This window comes from Anolis carolinensis, chromosome 1, assembly GCF_035594765.1.
Source record: "Anolis carolinensis isolate JA03-04 chromosome 1, rAnoCar3.1.pri, whole genome shotgun sequence".
NCBI classification, from domain to species: Eukaryota; Metazoa; Chordata; class Lepidosauria; order Squamata; family Dactyloidae; genus Anolis; species Anolis carolinensis.
In genome coordinates, this window is record NC_085841.1 from 240,704,850 (window position 1) to 240,725,887 (window position 21,038).

At 42.9% G+C, this 21,038-nt stretch overlaps 1 protein-coding gene across 2 annotated transcripts in view; it reads right to left on the reverse strand.

Moving 5' to 3' along the window:
- Positions 1–19,139: 19,139 nt before the first annotated feature.
- The window catches only part of wnt6 (Wnt family member 6), a 69,662-nt gene continuing 67,763 nt past the window's right edge, over positions 19,140–21,038 (reverse strand). For both annotated transcript variants that reach the window (XM_062967295.1, XM_062967294.1), the window contains exon 4: positions 19,140–20,206. In XM_062967295.1, coding sequence (XP_062823365.1) covers positions 19,745–20,206 — 462 coding nt within the window. In that variant the 3' untranslated portion in view covers positions 19,140–19,744. The remainder of the gene's footprint in view (positions 20,207–21,038) is intronic.

A 21,038-nucleotide genomic window follows, 5' to 3' on the forward strand; every position in this document is an offset into this window, starting at 1 on the left:
GAAAATTTGGCGAAGTCGCCATTTTGGCAGTTTACGTCACTCGGGCAAGGGAGGTATCAAGTGGCAAGTTGCTGTCAGTTGGCATTTTGCAGCTTGCCCACTAAAATCTGGCGCCAAAGGTCACAATCTTTGTAAAGTATAGTTACTTAGTGATATATATTGCTATGGTTAAGTGTTGTGCATTGTATTATATATTGCATTTGCTTTTATTGTAAATTTACTTGCTGGTATGTTGTATTTGCTTTTGTTGTAAATTTACTTGCTATTAAGAATACATAATGTCTATGCAATTTCAAGATGATACAGATGGTATACCTCCTTCTGAGGCTGAAAGTAGGAATGAAAGGCCCCAAAGGATAAAGCACCCTTCAGCCAAGATGCTAGCCCATCTAATAGACGAAAAGGAGCTCCTCCATGTGAGGTTAGGTTCGGCATGGGAGCGCATCACAACATTAATGGACAGAATTGAGAGCTTGGGTATTACAAGGGTGCCATCCATATTACAGACAGACCTTGAAGAGACCTTCGGTATTTGGAGGGGTTTGGTGTCTAAGATAGTCCAGGTCCTCGAGCGCATTAACGCCAAGGATTCAGAGTTAGAAATAGTGAGTGTCTTAGCTGACACTAATGAGAAAGAAAATAAGGTGAGGGCAATTCTAGATGCCTTGGAATTTAGTTCTCCATCTGTTAATCTAAGGTCTGAGCCAAAAGGAAATCAGTCTTCCTTATGCAGCCATGAGACCAATCTTTTAAAATCACCTGCTGTGGCACTTAGTCTTAAGTCCAACCGCTCTAGCCAGGTATCTAAGCTAAGGGAGTGTGCATCATCTAAACATAGCCACTCTAGCAAGTCTTCTGCTGCTGGGAGTGCCATCTCTTCCCTAGCTGCCTTGCACATTAAGGAGGCTGCACGTCTAGAGCTAAAGAGCAAGGTAGCGGGGGCGGAGGCTGATGCTAAGGCAGCTGATCTCACCCTTCCCTTTAAAGAAGAAGAGCAACGACTGCAAATAGAACAGGCCCGTAGACAAAGCGAAATGCAAATAGAACAGGCCCGTAGACAAAGCGAAATGCAAATAGAACAGGCCCGTAGACAAAGCGAAATGCAAATGGAACAGGCCCAAAGGCAAGGTGAAATAGAAATGCTTAGAATAAGGATGGATGCTACTGCCAAAAAGGTAAGGGCTGAGACTTTGGCCAAGGCCCTAATTGAGCCACTCACAGAAGAAAATGTAAGTCAGTTGCCGAAGCAGGACCCTTCTTCCAAGGTGCTTGTGCATCTTAATAGCTTAAACAGCCAGTTTTCGGATGAGGAACAGGAAGACTTCTCTCCTTACCCAGAGCAGGGCCCCAAAGTCACTTTTGAGTTTCCTGCAGAGCAGAGCGTCATAGCGGGGAGCTCACCCTTGCCCGAGCTACCTGTGCCTCCTGCTAAATCCCTAGGTCAGTCAATCAGGGCCTCAAGGCCAAGTGCTAGTTGGCCCTTACAGACAGCTGCACAGGGAGCCACCGATTCGTCAGTGGTCGATGTCATCCATCCAAGAGGCCAAAGGTTGACGCAAGGTGCACGGTGGGAGTCCACTCCACAACAGCAAACTCCTCAATTGTTCCCTTCGACGCCAGAGTCCCAGCTTGTCTCCATCATCAGAAGCCCCAGAAGAGATCTTAAGGACAAGGGTGTCGAAAAGTTTTCGGACAAGCCTGAGGAATTTCTTCTCTGGAAGGCCACCTTCCAGAGAGCAATCAGAGACTTAAAGTTATTGCCTGAGGAAGAACTGACTCTTCTGGCTGCATGGTTGGGCCCAGCCTCATCCTCACAAGTTAAGAAGATCTACGCAGCCCACGTAGCCGATCCCGACAAAGCCCTGGAAAAGGCCTGGGCCAGGTTGCAGCAGAGGTATGGGGCCAGCACAGAGATTGAAGCATCTCTTATGGACAAGCTCCAAAGGTTCCCAGCTTTGAAACTCAAAGACTTCAAACTCTTGTGGGACCTCAGCGATCTCCTTACGGAATTAGAGTCGGCCAAGGAGAATCCAGAACTGCCCGGTTTGAAGTGCCTCGATCAGCACCTGTCCCAGAGGCAGATCTTGACCAAGCTGCCCTTCACTTTGCAAGAACACTGGGGACAGGAGGTCTTCAACTACAAGGAGGCCCACTCCCAGGCATACCCTCCATTTTCTCATTTGGTCCAGTTCATCACCAGGGCGGCCAGAGAAAGGAATGATCCGCAGACGGGCCTCCCCACCTTATACCAAGGGACCCAGCCAGAGAAGGCACCTAAAGTGGAGAAAAAACCATCCAGAGAGGCCAAAAGACCGGTTAGTGTTAAGGCTGTTGAAACTCAGCACAGGGCCAACGAATCCAAGTCAGAGGTGAAGGAGGTGCTCTGCCCCATTCACCAAAAGCCTCACAGTTTGGCCAACTGCCGGGAATTTGGCAAGAAGCCTTATAAAGAAAGACAACAGATTGTACAGAAGCTGGGCATATGTTTTAGGTGCTGTGGAGCAACTCCTCACTTTGCATCCAACTGCAAAGAGGACGTCAAATGCGCAAGGTGTAACAGCCTTAAGCATTGCACCGCGATGCACAACTCTGACGCTGTCTCCCGCGCCAAAGGGGACACGTCTTCCAAAGAAGGGTCATCTACTGAAGCCACCAACATGCAGACCGCGTCACGGATGCAGGAGGATGCTCCATCGGTCGCCTGTACTGAACTATGCTCTGACGTGCACCAGTTCAGAGTCTGCCATCCCATCTGCCTAGCAGATGTATATCCAGCCAGAAGACCTTGGCTTAAAAAGAGACTTTACGTGGCTTTGGATTCACAAAGCGACGCCTCCCTGGCGACTCCAGAGTTTTTCCAACTGTTTGACATAAAAACCCAGACGGTCGACTACACCATGTCCACCTGTGTAGGGAAGAAGAAGTTGCAGGGTCGCATAGCATCCGGCTTTGTTGTCTCCTCTTGTGACCAGAAGAGACTGTTCGAGTTACCAGACCTCATTGAGTGTTCCTCTATTCCCCGGAACAAAAGGCAGATTGTCACAAGAGAAGTCGTGGAAGCCCATCCTCACTTGCGAAAGCTGAAGAACGCCTTACCTGCTTTCCGTCCAGATGTGGACATTGCCCTTCTGCTTGGTGCGGACTGTCCGAACTTGTTCTATGTGAACGACCAAGTTAAGGGACCTCCAGGGGCGCCCATTGCTCAGCTGCTACCACTAGGCTGGACAGTTACAGGCCCAGTGTGCATAAATAGGATGCACCCTCCATCGTCGGTGGGCACTCGTCATGCGCACGTGCTTCAAGGCAGTCGCCCCACACTAATGCATAGCTGTTTGAGTCATATCTCGGTCTATTGTCAGGGGATAACACCAGAGTATTCTTCCATCTTTGAAGTCTCCGAAAGGGATGAAACTACAGCGCTTTCCAAAGATGAACAGAGGTTTTTAGAGATCATGAACTCTCAAGTTTCCCGGAGTCCCGAGGGAAATTGGATAGCCCCTCTGCCTTTTAAAGCAGAAAAACCCACTTTGCCAAACAACAGGCATGTGGCAGAAAATAGACTCTGGTCACTGAAGAAGAAGATGCAGAAAGACCCCAAGGTGTATGTGGCTAATAGAATCAACAACATTCTATCCAGTTCTACGCCTAGCCAGTGGCACCATGTCGCCACCAGCGACAACCCAGCTGACATCGCTTCCAGAGGAGCTTCAGCTCAACGAGCGTTAAGTTCAAGTTGGCTGACAGGCCCCAGATGCTTGACCGAAGTCAATTTTCCATCAGCCTTTTCTCCCACCGATAATACAGAATTGCCCGAGTCCGTTCCAGAGGTGAAAGTTTGCAAGATGACCACAGAAATCAAGATGGGCCAAAGATCTTGCCTGGAACCACACCGTTTTGAATGTTTTTCGGAGTGGCACAGTCTTCTTAGAGCAGTTGCTAGGCTTATACATCGTTTAGCTTGCAAAGATAGTGAGCCTTTACAGGTCCAGGATATGATAAAGGCTAAGAGCGTCATATTCAAGTCAGTACAGAGATCTGCTTTCAAGCAGGAAATAGCTAGGCTAGAGCAAGGGCTCAACATCCCTAATCAAAGTCTTCTAAATGAGTTAAACCCATTTCTAGACAAGGAGGGTATTTTGAGAGTTGGAGGAAGGTTAGCCAAAGCTAAACTCAAGGCGTGCATAAAAAACCCCATCATCATACCCCCTAATAGTCACACTGCATTGCTGCTCGTTCGGCATCACCATGAAAGGATCCATCATCAGGGTAGAACTCTAACTGAGGCAGCCCTTAGAAATGAAGGTCTGTGGGTAGTTAATGCCAAAAGGTTGGTCAACAGTTGTATTTTCAAATGTGTTAAATGCAGGCGCCTTAGGCGAAACTGTCAAAGTCAGTTGATGGCAGAACTACCTCAGGATAGGACTTTGACAGACCCACCCTTTTCCCATGTGGGAATCGATGTGTTTGGTCCTTGGGAGGTTGTCACTAGGAAAACCAGGGGTGGTGTTGTAAATAACAAGAGGTGGGCAGTTTTGTTTACTTGTTTAGTAATACGAGCTGTCCATATAGAAGTCATAGAAGGGATGGACACTTCATCATTTTTAAACGCATTAAAAAGGTTCATAGCCCTCAGAGGGCCAATTAAGTCAATTCGGTCGGACTGTGGCACCAATTTTGTAGGTGCGACCAAAGAACTCAATTGTGTGTCTAGGTTTGGGAGAGACCCGAAGGTTCAGAACTTTACGAATACTGAACAAATTATGTGGACTTTCAATGTTCCTCACGCCTCCCACATGGGTGGTGTTTGGGAGAGGATGATTGGTATTAGTCGCAAAATCCTTAATGCCATGCTTTTGAGTCATAGGTCATTGACGCATGATGTTTTGGTGACACTTATGGCGGAAGTTACCGCAATTATCAACAACCGGCCGCTGGTTCCCCTTACCAGTGACCCTGAGAACTTACAACCACTGACTCCTGCACTTATTTTGACACAAAAGGTGCCAGGATGGAAGGACATCATGTTGCCAGTTCCGGACGGAACTCACCGTGCCCTGTGGAAACAGGTGCAGTCCTTGGCCAACCACTTTTGGAAAAGGTGGAAAGCTGAGTACTTAAGCCAGCTTCAAGCTAGAAGAATCTGGCAAAGCCCACAGGACAACATTGAGGTTAACAACGTTGTGTTGTTAAAGGACAAAGACTTGCCCCGCCATGCATGGCCCATGGGCATTGTATTAAAGACCTTTCCTTGCCCGGATGGTAAGGTCAGGAAAGTTCAATTAAAGACTTGCAACAGAGGCAAAGTGTCCATTTTGGACAGACCAATTAGTGACCTCGTGTTGCTTATTGGAGATGTTTAAAGTTCTAGTGTTTGTATTGTCATATGTGCAAAGGTGTTTGTATGTTTTTGAGTGGTAAATTCCCACATCCTGGGAATTTAAGCGGGGAGTGTTCCGTCCCCCAGGACGATGGTTTGCCTTACTTATTGGTCGTTTGTTTGTTTTCCCTCCTTTGCAAAAGCCCAGGAAAGGTGGCTTGAAGTCTGCAAGAGCTGGCTGCAGTTTTCTTTGCAATGATTGGTCAAAGAGTACAACATCTTAGGACCGCCCTTTTTACCAGGGTCTAGTCTCCATTTTAGAGTTTCATTCTGGCTATAGTCTTCCAACGTGCTGGAGCTGTGCAAGGCTAACTGGGACAAATCATCCTCAAAACCAGGCCAATCTAAGCCTATCCAAATTAGATAAGTATTGAATTATATTGATCTGGAATAAGAAATCTAGTTATAGGAGCAGGGTTATTCTGTCGCTTCTAGAACTAATCTTTGCTGTAAAGATAGGGAAGGAAAGAGTTTCTCCTTCTAATATAGGCAGCGTGATTAGGGTATAGTGGTTTTATAATCACCTTTGCTTTCTGGAACCAGGGATAATTCTGTACCTAAAACCTATAGAAATTTGTTTCATTTTCTGCAACTTTAAGATCTGTGCCAGGTTTACAACCTTGTATGAATAAACATCCTTTTTGAAGTTATCCAGACTCAGTCGTTCAATATCTATAGGACAGCTTATAGGGATTTGCAGTTCGCCCGGATAAAGGACAGCACGTTTCAGTTTTATAGTTTTTTATTGTCCGGCGGACGGCACAGTACTTGAGGCATAAGTTCCAATGAATCATTTGGGCCACATAGTTGTGCCTCTGTTTGTAGTCAGTCTGTGCAATTTTCTTACAGCAGCTGAGGATATGATCAATGGTTTCGTCAGTTTCCTTGCACAGTCTGCATTTTGGGTCATCATCTGACCTAATAATAATAATAATAATAATAATAATAATAATAATAATTATTATTATTATTATTATTATTATTGAAGGGGGAACGGCTGTGGGGTCTGCCTCGGAGAAGAGCTGCCTGGAGCAGAAGGGGGCCAAGGCCAGCAATGGCGTCTCCAGATTTCTCCACAGCAAAGTCGGAATCGGCGGCCATTTTGTGGTTGGATGAAGGCTCCAGTCTTAGACAAAGGACTTCGCTGGTCAGAAGGTTAGAGCTAAATTTTCTTGATTTCTATCTGCATCCAGAGACACTGGCCCACACCGACAATGGACCGGGACCAAACTTCGCACAGAGAAGCTGCATGACCAACTGAACATAATGCAGGGGTTTGTGGGAATGGGCCTTGATTTTGGGAGTTGTAGTTCGCCTGCATCCAAAGAGCATTGAACCCAGCCAACGACGGATCTGGACCAAACTTGGCACAAAGAGTCAACATAGCCTGCTGTGGATACTGACAGATATTTTGGGACAATTGCCCCAGGACTCTGGAAGTTGTAGTACTTCACCCCCATCCAGAGAGCACTGCAGCCAGGCGATGACCAGCCAACGACAGATCTGGACCACACTTGGTACACAGACCCAAAATGGCCAACTTCGAATACTGTCAGGGTTTGGGGAGGATTGACCCACAATTCTGGGAATTGTAGTTCACCCACTTCAAACTGAGAATACCTAACAATCAAAGACAAATACAGTAGAGTCTCACTTATCCAAGACTCGCTTATCCAAGGTGCTGGATTATCCAAGGCATTTTTGTAGTCAATGTTTTCAATATATCATGATATTTTGGTACTAAATTTGTAAATACAGTAATTACAACATAACATTACTGCAGGTTCTAACCCCGGGAGCAGCATGAGCGGCCGCTGTTAGCTCCAGCTCCTGCCAACCTAGCAGTTCGAAAACATGCCAATGTGAGTAGATCAATAGGTACCGCTCCGGCGGCAAGGTAACGGTGCCCAAGCAGTCATGCCGGCCACATGACCTTGGAGGTGTCTACAGACAATGCTGGTTCTTCGGCTTAGAAATGGAGATGAGCACCAACCCCCAGAGTTGGTAATGACTGGACTTAACATTACCTTTACCTAGTCAATGTTTATGTAGTCAATGTTTTCAATACATTGCAATATTTTGGTGCTAAATTCGTAAATACAGTAATTACTACATAATGTTACCGTGTATTGAGCTACTTTTTCTGTCAAATTTGTTGTATAACATAATGTTTTGGTGCTTAATTTGTAAAATCATAACCTAATTTGATGTTTAATAGGCTTTTCCTTAATCCCTCCTTATTATCCAACATATTCGCTTATCCAACGTTCTGCCGGCCCATTTATGTTGGATAAGTGAGACTCTACTGTAATGCCTTTTTCAAATAACCCGCGCATTGCCAGGTTCCCACGCTAGTCTTACATAAATGGTGAGCTAATTTTTGCAGACCTTTCTGTGACTGTGATTTTTTTTTTTCAGATGTAAAGAACGTTGGCTTTGGTTCTCCCTTTGGATTTTTTTGGGGGGCAGTGTCCTCTTTCCCCTTTTGGGGCGATTGGGGAGACCGATGCCATGCAGCATCCAGCAAGGAGAAAGGAGAGGGGAAGGCAATGTTACAGTTATTGCTGAACTGTGTAATGTTTATTCTTAAGCTGTGTCATGTTAGCCTTATGTTGTTTACTAGGCTTGATCGATCCACGAAAAATTTGATTCGAAACTCGTTGCAAAAGTAGAGGGGGGCAGCGTTTCGTTTTTGAAGGTATTTCCGAATTTTGCCCCCAAAAAATTTCGAAATTAACGAAAATTCGTTATTTTCTAAATTAATTCGTTAATGGCGGACGCGCATGCGCAATTCCCAAAAACAGCACAGAGGGAGAGGACTTTACAGGACTCTCCCACCCTCATTTTTTGAGTGATCTTCTTCAAACTTGGTACAGTGGTAGAACACATTTAACACTGATAGCTCACCAAAATTTGGAACGTTTCCCTTATCCTCTGATTTTTGGCGAATTTTCATAGCTTTTATAATAAACCATTTTTTAATAATTGCAGAAATCTGTTCCTGGTTTGAAAGTCTTATTTCCTGTTAAATTGGGTTGTCTTTACTGTGAAAGTCATTGTTCTACTTCAGAAACTTTGTTTTTGTGGCTGAAACTTTGTTAAATTGGTGTGTGTGTGATATATACTGTGTATATATATATAGTCCCTGCATATGTGTGTGTGTGTGTGTGTGTGTGTGTGTGTATAGGTAAAGGTAAAGGTATCCCTTGACGTTAAGTTCAGTCATGTCTGACTCTGGGGGTTGGTGCTCATCTCCATTTCTAAGCCCAAGAGCCAGTGTTGTCCATAGACACCTCCAAGGTCATGTGGCCGGCATGACTACATGGAGTGCCATTACCTTCCCGCCAGAGCGGTACCTATTGATCTACTCACATTGGAATGTTTTCAAGCTGCTAGGTTGGCAGAAGCTGGAGCTAACAGCAGGCACTCACTCTGCTCCCGGGATTTGAACCTGGGACCTTTCGGTCTGCAAGTTCAGCAGCTCAGTGCTTTAACACACTTCGCCATCGGGGCTCATGTATATATAATATACATACACATACACACAATGTGGAGAATATGTGGAAAGGTAGATAGATAGATAAGTTGGGAGCCACAGCGAAGGCACCTTCCTGGGAGCAAGGTCTAATAATAATAATAATAATAATAATAATAATAATAATAATAATAATAAATCCCTTACAATATCCAAGATGGCTCACTGCTACAGAATCTTGGGAGGTTTAGTTTGATATGGTACCATTATTGGCAGAGAAAGCTAAGCTGTAGGAGTTGAAATCCAATCATTTATCCTCCCTATAGAATCAATTTTATATGCATTTTTAGCTACAGAAAAGCTAAAATCAGGACAGTAAAAGAACAACACCCAGAAAATGGGAATTCCAGACAGGAAACAATCAGGGCCAGCTAATACCTCCCAACAAAGGATTCCCCCAGGTAGGAAGCAGCCAGGCTTTGAAGCTGCAAGGCTATTCAATGCTAATCAAGGTGACCAATTGCAACATTCACACTTGCCTCCCACAGACAAGAGTTCTTTCTCCCACCCTGGACCTTCCACAGATATATAAACCCCACTTGCCTAGCTTCGCACAGACGTCAAAACCTCACCGCCGGGCCCCTCTCTGTCTCTCTCGGTCTCTCCATTCCCGGCTCCATCCGCCGCCTTCCCGCCTCACAGAGAGACACCAGGCCTGAGCTGAGGCGAGGCGGCGGCGGCAGCGGCCATTTTCCCCCTCCGTCTTCCTCCTCCTCCTCGGCCTCCTTCCCCCTCGCCCCCTCCCATTGGCTGAGCCCGTGACGCCCCTTTTGCTGAGGGGCAAAAGGAAAGGGTCTGAATGGTGGGAGTTTGGGTGATTTGCAAAAGCTTTTTTTTCCTAACGAAAAAAACGACGACATAACGAAAAACGGCCTCTTGCGATTCGAAACCGCGATATCCAGACGTGTGGACAACCAATGCCATATATTGCTTCAAAACAAACGAAAATAACGAATTAATAACGGGTAACGGGGAAAACGAATTATTTGAGCAAGCCTACTGGAAACCTCTGTGGTGCATTACAGCTAGGCCCACCTGAAGAACACACTGCCCGGTCAGACCTACAGCCCATCCTGCCAGTGGGTGATCACAACAGCTGCTTTGAAAAGAGCAGATGTTTGTGTGGATCCTGAACACACACATCAATATCCAGTCAAATATGAAGGGAAGTGCTTTGATCTGTCTCCAAGCCTTAATGAGATAATTGGTTCCAAGTGAAGATATCCCCTTCCTGCTCCTGTTAAGTAGAGCCAAAGAACTGACTTCACAGTCACTCCAGCAACAAGTCAGCCTCCGTAGCACCATTCCTTTTAAAATTATTCCACCTTAAATAGTTCTTCTACCAAGCACTGACCAGTATAATTAATTTAACTAATTTAGCAGCACTACAAAGATGCAGCACTACAAAGAACACACCCTCACCTTCACATGGGCTCCCACCACAGAACTGTTTTTATGTCATTGTAATATCCTGGTATCCTCTGGTTATGGATATGTGATGTTGTACAGAACAAGTTTCTTTATTGGAAATAGACATCCCAGGATCACTCAGCTGATACAATTGGCATGTCCAAAAAGGAACATTTCTAAGTTCTGTTTTTTTTTATTCTGTGAATACAGACTAGTTTGTTGTTGTTGTTGTTGCTTTGTGCCTTCAAGTTGTCTCTGACTATGACGATCCTAGGGTGAACCCTTTATAACATTTTCTTGGCAAGATTTGTTCAGAAGGGGTTTGCCATTGCTTTCTCTGAGGCTGAGGGACTAACTTTCCTGAGGTTACCCAATGGGTTTCATGGATAAGCGGTGATTCAAACCCTGGTCTCCAGAGTTGAAGTGCTATATTCAAACCACTACACCAGACATGCGCAAACTTTGGCCCTCCGGGTGTTTTGGACTTTAACTCCCAGAACTTGCAGCATTAACATTTATGTTGAGTGAAAGGTCATGCTGTGTTACTGATCTACTGTGATTGTTATGTATTTTATATTGTTGTATTTTATATTGTGTATTTTATACTATTGTGCTTGTTATGTATTTTATATTGTTGTATTTTATATTGTGTATTTTATACTGTTGTATTTTATTGTATGTTGTTGGGCTTGGCCCCATGTGAGCCGCCCTGAGTCCCTTCGGGGAGATGGGGCGGGATATAAAAATAAACAACTTCTTCTTCTTCCTCTTCCTCTGGGTTCTGGCCAGCATTTAAAAATATTAAATAGTGCAGGCAGCATTTGCAAACTGTGCAAAAGGCAAATTGTTCCTTCTGGAGGCTTTCAGAAGAAGCAATTCACTCCAGGCTTTGGGTATATGAGGGAAAGAAAATTGCAATTTATGAAGACCAGGTTGGTCAAGGGCTGTAAAAATAGATGAACTGATCCACTGAACTGAAGTGATTGATGGTTCTGTAATTCCTGTGAAGAGATGACAAAACACCAGAAAGCAACAGCAAATAATTTTTCACAACTTGATCATTCAACACTTGTAACTGACTACTACGTGTCAGTATCACAGTGGTTCTCAACATATGGGTCCCCAGATGTTTTGGCCTTCAACTCCCAGGAATCCTAACAGCTGGTAAACTGGCTGGGTTTTCTGGGAGTTGTAGACCAAAACACCTGGGGACCCACAGGTGAGAAACACTGCAATATCAGATTGACCAGGTGTGGTCTCCCATACCTATTTTCAAATGGACTAACTCCCAGCCCATCCATGGATCAATGTGTATATGAAGTAGTGCAACTCGAAGTGCTTCTAGCCACTTGAACTGGACTTTTTGGCAGATCTTCACCAATTGTCTCTTTAAGGCCTGGTTCATTCTTTCTATTTATCCACCTGACTGAGGTCTCCATATAATTTCCAATTTATGCCCAATTGTTGGGAGACTTCTTTAGCTGTCCTTTTCATGAGAATCTTCAGAGCAAATGCATTCGATGCTGCATCTGCCCACTTATTTTCCTTGATGATACTTGAGTCTCCCTTTGAGGTGTATGACTGCTATCTGCTTAGGAAGTTTAACAGCTTCTAGAACTTCCAAAATCTGAAGTGTATGCTTGATAGCATTGTCTGCTGCATGAAGTGAGCCTTGTTCTTTCCAGAGAGCAACATAATCTTGAAGCACTCCAAATGCATACTTAGAATTGATATAGATCATAGAATCATAGAATCATAGAATCATAGAATAGTAGAGTTGGAAGAGACCACATGGGCCATCCAGTCCAACCCCCTGCTAAGAAGCAGGAAATCGCATTCAAAGCACCCCCGACAGATGGCCATCCAGCCTCTGCTTAAAAGCCTCCAAGGACGGAGCCTCCACCACAGCCCGGGGGAGAGAGTTCCACTGTCGAACAGCCCTCACAGTGAGGAAGTTCTTTCTGATGTTCAGGTGGAATCTCCTTTCCTGTAGTTTGAAGCCATTGTTCCGTGTCCTCGTCTGCAGGGCAGCAGAAAACAAGCTTGCTCCCTCCTCCCTATGACTTCCCTTCACGTATTTGTACATGGCTATCATGTCTCCTCTCAGCCTTCTCTTCTGCAGGCTAAACATGCCCAGCTCTTTAAGCCTCTCCTCATAGGGCTTGTTCTCCAGACCCTTAATCATTTTAGTCGCCCTCCTCTGGACGCTTTCCAGCTTGTCAACATCTCCCTTCAACTGTGGTGACCAAAATTGGACACAGTATTCCAGGTGTGGTCTGACCAAGGCAGAATAGAGGGGGAGCATAACTTCCCTGGATAGATAGATATTAACAGCCTGTCCTTTGGATACGATGAGGGCTCTTGTAAGGGCAGTCAGTTCAGACTTTTGGGCTGAGGTATTCACCACGCTAGTAGCAATCTTGCTTTCAGTATCTTCCACAAAGTAACATAATCAAATATGGAGGGTTGGAATCAACCTCAAGGAGCACGTATTGCCCACCCTTGCTCTAGGATAAAAATCGCTGCCAAAAACAACAGCTTGGTAAAGTAAAACACACAGAAGAGGAATGTTTTAAGTGCAAGTACCTGCCATTCCTTTGCATCTGTAGAAGTTTCCCCTGGTAGTTAAAATATTGTTATTTTGAAAGAAAAGTTGCACGCATCTGCATGGAACAAACATTTAGGATGGGAACTGAAGGATATACAGTATTCTGAGACAACGTATGGAAAGATTTAACAAGACTGAAGAGTGAATTTGAATGTTTTGTCACAAAGAACAGCTGCCTATCATTCCAAACCAAATATTGTAGCATTGCATGGATACCTCCTGCTCACACCTCCAGGCCAGATGGATTATTACTGGACATGTCATTGAACAGGTCAACCCTCTATATATTTGGAGATACTATATCAAGAGAAGTGCTCCTGGCTATCTCAGATTGCAGTTATTAAAGGCAAAGTTTAGAAAACATTAAGCAATAGCAAGCTTTACCTGGGGCAGAGGCGGAAACTTAATTTATCCAGCATCCAAAATATTCACAGGACAGATGACCTCTCAGCCCTGACATGAAGCCAAGATAAGTGGTCAAATGGGCATCTTTGAAATTCCTTCAAATTACCTTGTAAGATCTCTCTTCGGACACTATACTAGTTCATGTAAAAGGTGGAACAGCCTTCTGGTATGTGCTCTTAAAGCCCCCATTCTGTATTGAATTAAGTTCTGCCTTATGAAGGAGTCATTACTCCCTGAAATACACTTTCTGCTACACATACAAATGTGAACCAAATGCAGCAATCTGAACATTTAGATCAATATTGTAGCCTTAATTTGTATACTGACTTAAGCAAAAAAGTTTGATTGGGGATATGACAAAATTTGGTCAAAATATTTTCCATAGTGCCTTAGTAGATAACAGGATCTTATGTTGTAGAAACTCTTTTCCAGATTTTTAGAGCCTTTACCCCTCCTGGATTTTCAGAAAATGTCCTTTGTCCTTAATCAGTGTCGGTGTATATTAACCAAGTAAGCTTATTTTTCATTCTGTTTTGAGATGTTCCATTCATGCTTTGTGAGATCCCATGATTGACATTAAAAAATTAACATTTACTGAAATACCAAAATAAATATACATCATACAAAAAATGGTTTTATCTGAGAAACCTCACTATGTTACCCTAATCTGTTGAACTCATGATTTCTGTATATGTCCATTAGTTTTGTTTTATGTGTTGTTTTGTGTTTGTAATTACCTGTGGTTAGAAAAGCAAATACATTTGTACCCAAGGAGGCAAAAATAATGTTACAACTCTGGCATGCACGCCTAGGAAATATAAGTGATATTGGAAAAGAAGGAGCCACTCTACTTCCAGATTCAATGGCAAAAAGACAAAGCTAAATGCTAGTAAGCCCCTGCCTCAGATTTCATTGAATGGCCTTAGGCAAGTTGTCCACAATGTGGGGTTTCTATAGACCAGAATTATGTCATCATATATTTTGGACAGACAGTTGGTTATAACTACTATGTAAATCAGGGGTGGGCAGCTGCAGAAAGCCAGGGTCAATTGTTTGGCTCTTTGATCTCTCTATGCCTTGCAAGCCACTCTGTTATGTCCAGGCACAGTGTCACAGTGTACACTTTCCCAGTCCTGAGACCAGTAATAGTCCCAAACAGTTTACAGTATTATCCAAGCTGATTAAAAACCCCAAGAAGGTTGAAGATTTTGTCTCTATTCTTTCCAGTTTTATTTTGGAGATCCATACACATTTCATTTGCCTCATAATATTTTTGTAAGCTGCCCCAAGTCTCTTCGGGAAGATGGGGGCGGGATATAAGACTAAAGTTATTATTATTATTATTATTATTATTATTATTATTATTATTATTATTATTATTATTAATCTCCCAGTACATTCAGATATTTTTCATACCAGATCCCCAGGTCAGTTTATTTTAACCCAGTATACAACTGGAAAGAACTTTCAGTGTGCTTTTGGAGAATGAATAATGAATCCGCATGACAGGTTCCGTCTCAATGATAATTCATTATATATGCTGCACTTTATTATGTCCCATTAGTTTGTAAATAATTTCATTGTCTATCCCACACCAAGTCTCCCATTAAATACAGCACTTTATCCATCTTTCTCACCTATCAGGTTCACAATATAACCCCCCCCCCCCCGCCGCACTTTCGCCCAGTTTGTTCTAGTTAATTCTTGTTTTGGTTTTAAATTATGTTTTACCATGTATTGTTACTATTTTAGTATTTTATTATATTACTGTGTATAATTGTGTTTTTATCTTGACGTATTTTATCTGCTGATGATGTGTATTATGTATGCATTTTATTTTGGTTTGTTGTAATTAACTGGGCTTGGCCCCCTTTGGGGAGATGGAGGCGGGGTACAAAAATAAAGTTGTTGTTGTTGTTGTTGTTGTTGTTGTTGTTAACATGAGAAATATCTGGGATAGACCCTGTGTTGTTATTGTGGTGGCCCTTTTAATACAGTAGAGTCTCACTTATCCAACACTCGCTTATCCAATGTTCTGGATTATCCAACGCATTTTTGTAGTCAATGTTTTCAATATATCGTGATATTTTGGTGCTAAATTCGTAAATACAGTAATTACTACATAGCATTACTGCATATTGAACTGCTTTTTCTGTCAAATTTGTTGTATAACATGATGTTTTGGTGCTTAATTTGTAAAATCATAACCTAATTTGATGTTTAATAGGCTTTTCCTTAATCCCTCCTTATTATCCAACATATTCACTTATCCAACGTTCTGCCGGCCCGTTTATGTTAGATAAGTGAGACTCTACTGTATCTTTTAATAATGCTTGTTTAATGTGTTCCTGAATTCTACTGTTAGCTATCCAAGAATTCATTCTTATTCACCAGTAGTTATGTTAATCCAGTTGTTTCCTTATTTGGCAATCCTGTTGGCACACAACAGATGGGATTGCTATAGCTTCCTAGTCCATGTTCTACAAAAAGGCAAATATTTTGATCCAGGAATGGAGACCAATTTGCAAAAAGTAAACCAAATACACTTTCATTTTTACTTCATTGCATTCTCCCGTTCTCAATTTCCCCTTTCCTCCAATGGGCTTGAGTTGTCATTACTTAACTTACTAATAGGGTACACATAACTTGTCAGATTGCTGTTGTGGTTCCCTGACTTCACTGACACTGATAGGAAAAAATGTCAATTTTTGGAGCAACCGTATTGAGAGTGTCTCAAAGCAGGTTATCTTATAGATGTGGGCAGGGATGTGTTCCCCAAACCTCAAAGCCAGCTGCCTGCTATCTCTGCATAACCCTCCTGCCCAGTGCTAGGGAGTGGTCTGAAAGCCACAATCTAAGCCGGGTGAGGATGGTGGTAGGGGAGCTCCAGCATGACCTGCGGTGACCCCTCCAGTCATGACTGGGGCAGCAAGACCCAGAGGAACCCCCTTCTGCTGCACCCACCATGCGAGGAAGAAACCTCTCATTATCCTCCTGTGTTGTGGTGAGCCTGACACATGGCTTCACTTTGGGAGAATCAGGAATTCCTATCCTCGTCATGGTACACTGAGCTGTCCCCTCTGTGCAGCCCAGCTATAGCACACAGGAAGCAAAGAAGCAACCGAGGACAAGGAGAGGGCTAGGCATGTGTGCCTGCAGGCATGTACATATTTATGTGCAATTACACCCGTGCAGTCATGTGTAACTGTGAATCTCACATGAAGGCAGTCACAGTCTCCCATGATCCAATTAACAGCCGATCAAGAACTAAGGCATTTTGAGAGTTATTTTGGAAATATGACTTGAGCATCCCTTATTTGAAATTCCAGAATCTAAAAGATTCCCACATCAAAAATTGTCCATAAAGGTGACTAAGATAGTAATACTTTTGCTTTTTGAAGCTTCAAGATACACAAACTATTATTTTTTAAATTATATAAAATTGCCTTCATGCTATGTATAGAAGGTGTATATGAAACATAAATGAATTTTGTATTTCATCTAGGGTCCATCTCCAAAATATCTCATTATATGTATATATAATGGCATTTAAAAAAAAATCCAAGATCCAAAAGATTTCTGATCCCAAACATTTCAGATAAGGGATACTCAACTGTATCACAAATACACTGGTGTTACCTGTTGTTACTGGAAGGCTCAGAGGCTACTGAACAAACCAACATGCATTAGTGATTGTCTTTTGAAGGCCTGTGGTGCATTGAAATTAAAGTGCATATGGTTCTCATTGGAGCCCCCTGTGGCACAGTGGGTTAAACCGCTGAGCTGCTGAACTTGCTGACTGAAAAGTTGGCAGTTTGAATCCGGGGAGTGGGGTGAGCTCCTGCTTTTAGTCTCAGCTTCTGTCAATCTAGCAGTTCGAAAACATACAGAAGTGAGTAAATCAGTAGTTAAGAAGGTAACGGCACTCCATGCTGTCATGCTGGTCACATGACCTTGGAGGTGTCTATGGACAACACCGGCTCTTTGGCTTAGAAATGAAGATGGGCACCAACCCCCAGAGTCAGACATGATTAGACTTAATGTCAGGGAAAAACCTTTACTAGTGTTCTCATAGGTGTACAGATTCATTCTGTAATCTCGACTCACCCCACAGTATAAGGCTCTCTAAAACCAAAATTGGCATATACCCTTGCGTCTTCTTAGAAACCAGAACCCATGGAAACAACACAGGCATGGCTGCTCTCAATGACCAGGGACTATGTAACATTACTAAACATAAAAAGGATGCTTGAAGAAGTAGAGTTTACCAGAAGTGCAAGAGAGCTTTGATAATATTTAACTACATACATGGAGAGCTCTTTCGTTGATAGATCACAGTCTAGGCATCCAAGAGCAACAAAAAAGCTCTGCTGATCTCATCAAAAACAACACAAAGACTTTTAAGTGTAGCCATTTGCCAGATCTTAGCAACAAGGAACAATGTAGAATATTTGTGAAGAAAGGCGTAGGGATAGTACAGAATTTTGGGGTTGAGCAGCTAAAGTGTCTCTTACTTATAAGATGAAAGTAGAACATGGCTAAAGAAAGCATTAAATGATACATATGAATTTATCCTTTCTTTTTCTGGCACATACACCTGGGAAATCATTACAACAGAAATGTCACTGGCTGAGCTACTCAATTCGAGCTCTTCTCAGATGTGTGTGCAAAGTTATATTAAGTCCTTGGCGCCCTCTGCTGATGAGGAGAAAATTCTGTGCAAGTTGAGTAAGAAACAGAATGAAAATCAAAGGCCTGACATTAATTTATTCATATGAGGAAAATGACTAAAGTGGGAGGAAGAAGAATATTCAAGGAGAGATGATCCATGCTGACATTTTTAGAAGGAGACTGATGGAAGACAGTTCAACATTTGGGTATGCATTTGGGCATATTTCCCCAGTGGAGATGCTTCCAGGTGAAATGTTTTTTTCCCTGAAATAATATATCCAAATAATGTTGTCTTCAGTTTGTAATTCCACCAATTTTTTGCCTTTATTAAAGGTATCTTTTTTCAATCAGAGCAGCAAGGAAAGATGAAATAGCTATGCAATGCCTTTTTACTGCAAGCAGCAAGTATAGAGCAGGCATGGGCAAACTTCGCCTCTCCAGGTGTTTTGGACTTCAACTCCCACAATTCCTAACAGCCGGTAGGCTGTTAGGAATTGTGGGAGTTGGAGTCCAAAACACCTGGAGGGCCGAAGTTTGCCCATGCCTGCTCTAGAGTCTTTTCACATCTTATTGTGAGTTGTCTCTTACTACTTAAAGACATTGTGTTGAATTTAGCCTAAGAAGAGAAAATGCATGCATTTAGGTATTTATCCTTTTTTGCTGTGCTAATTTTAAGGAATCACACTGATCTGATTTTTTCTGTTATGAATTTAAAAGAAAATGCATAAAAAGAAACATACTTTTTGGACTATAGCTGCCAACCATCTTGGCCACTTGAATCTAAAAAAAAAAATAACCTTCCAAGCTCTGTACAAAACAAAGGTACAAAACTTACCATGGAGAGTAAGTTATCCCAAGCCCTATCCAGCCCTTCTTGACACTAAATACATCACCATTCAACCCCCCACGCCTGTGGCTCCATAGGAGTTAATTTCTGTTTGCAATAAACACTGTTATCTTAGTTACTAACAGAGATAATTTCCTCACACTTTAGGACATGCTCCCATGATTTTCTAAAGAACCTGTAATGGTAGGAAAACCCCACCTTTATATCACTCAGTGAGTAATTAAGTTACTAATGTTTATTTAATGCACTTAACACTCCATTTTTCAACAGTGGAAAAAGGCACTGCTAGTTTAAATAACTTTATTAATGTAGAGAGAAATGGCAGCCCAAGTTGATGGGAAGCAAGGCAACCATAGGAGTGAATAGTCTGGAAATCTCAGCTCCTCTCCCAGACACAGTAAAGGTCCATTAATACATGAGGCTCAACACATCCCTCCAGGCAATCTGTGCATGACCCATGGGCAGAGAAACCTACATACAGCCAAGCTACATGAGCCGGCAGTGAGAGAATATCAGGTGACATTGTTTCCATTTTTCTTTTCAGGAATTAATGTCTAAGTAAGCAGACAGGGTATGTGGGGCCTTTGGGGGCCCATAGCTTGGCAATGAAGGCCAAGGACCTGCCGTATGAGAGGCTATAACCAAGTGCTGGGAACTGTGCTGGACTCCAAGGACTTGGAGACAATCTTTTCTGAGGTTCCAAGGTGGCCTGCATCTGGGATCTGTTCCTGGGATGTCTTCTAGGCTGCTCTGTGGCTCCAAGCTAGGCCAGTTTTATTCCATTCATCCCCATGACAGCTCGATGACATTTCTGGGATTAGTGGCTGGTGGAGTACATTCTTCTTCTGTGCAACCTGTGCCATACCTGTCCAGTGTCTTTTCTTTGGTTTTTCAAATGCACAGGCTGAGCTCTTTGCGCACTGTGCACTTCCGGCATTGCACCACACAGCACCAGTGAAAGCGGCAAAGGCAATTCTCTTCCAGCAGTAGTGTCTCATCCCGGTGACCACGTCCACAGCACAGCAGGTCACATCCGCTCATGTCCAGGGCGGTGCTGTTACACACCCGCCCACGTGTGCCCAATGAACCTGTCTTGCGGTTAGCAACACAGAAATCAGGTGAGTCAGCAGAGTAGATGAGGTCCTGTCGGTCTGGTGGCTTGATGTTCCGGCCCACAGGAATGAGTGTTTTGCCATCATTACCCCCCATTACTTTGAAAGCCCCATTAAAACGTTCAAGCAAGCGGTCTCCCACCTCCCGGAAAGGGGGCATCTTTTTCCAGCAGGTGCGTAGGGCACAGGAGCCTGAAAGTCCATGACACTTGCACTCGGTCCTCATGTGGTCCTTCACTGCCTGCAAAGAGGAAAAGAAACAGCCACTGGCAAAATCAATTTGTATCTCCAATAATGTTTTGCTATTGGGAGATAATTAAAACATTCAATGCAATGAAGAAGTGAGAGCAAAATGCCAAAATGCCTAAAAGAGAGAGTTTGGAGGCATCCTGCTCCAAAGAGTGACAAGATCTGGTCTCTATTTGTCACCACTACCAAGACTCATCTAAGTATGGCAAGGAAATGTTTATAAGAGCTCAAGATGAGCGACACTAGTGGGATCAGATCAAAGGTGTATCCAGAGGAGCATTTTGTTCACAGTAGAGCTATTCAATTGCTGATGGAAAACTCACAAGAAGATATTATGCAACAGTACACACACATACTTGCACTCGATACGTACAAAGAAACAAGAAGGACTCTAAAGTAATACTTTAAAATTGATTCCCAGCTAAAACCTCTGGCATTTATGGCCTTAGACTATTATGGCCAACGAGCAGCCCTTCTGGCCAATTCTTTCTCCCAAAGGAATTTTATCTTGGCCACACTAAATCTTAACAATGATATGTGTTTTTTCTATCCTTAATTTTGATTTGAAGAAAAAGGAAAACCATGAATATGCTTTAAAATTGTATAAATAGATAATTATATTGCAATATAATTGCAAAAAGCTACCTTTTACAATGCATTTTTACTTCTTGGCCTCTTGATCTGAAAAGCTTCTAGTATTAATTCTATGTGTGTTTTGAAGCCTTTGAGTAGACTGCCAGATAGGCAATCCATGGGAGAAATTACATAAAACTGGTCTACAGAGCAATGTTTGGGGAATTAATTTTCCAAAAAATTATTAATTT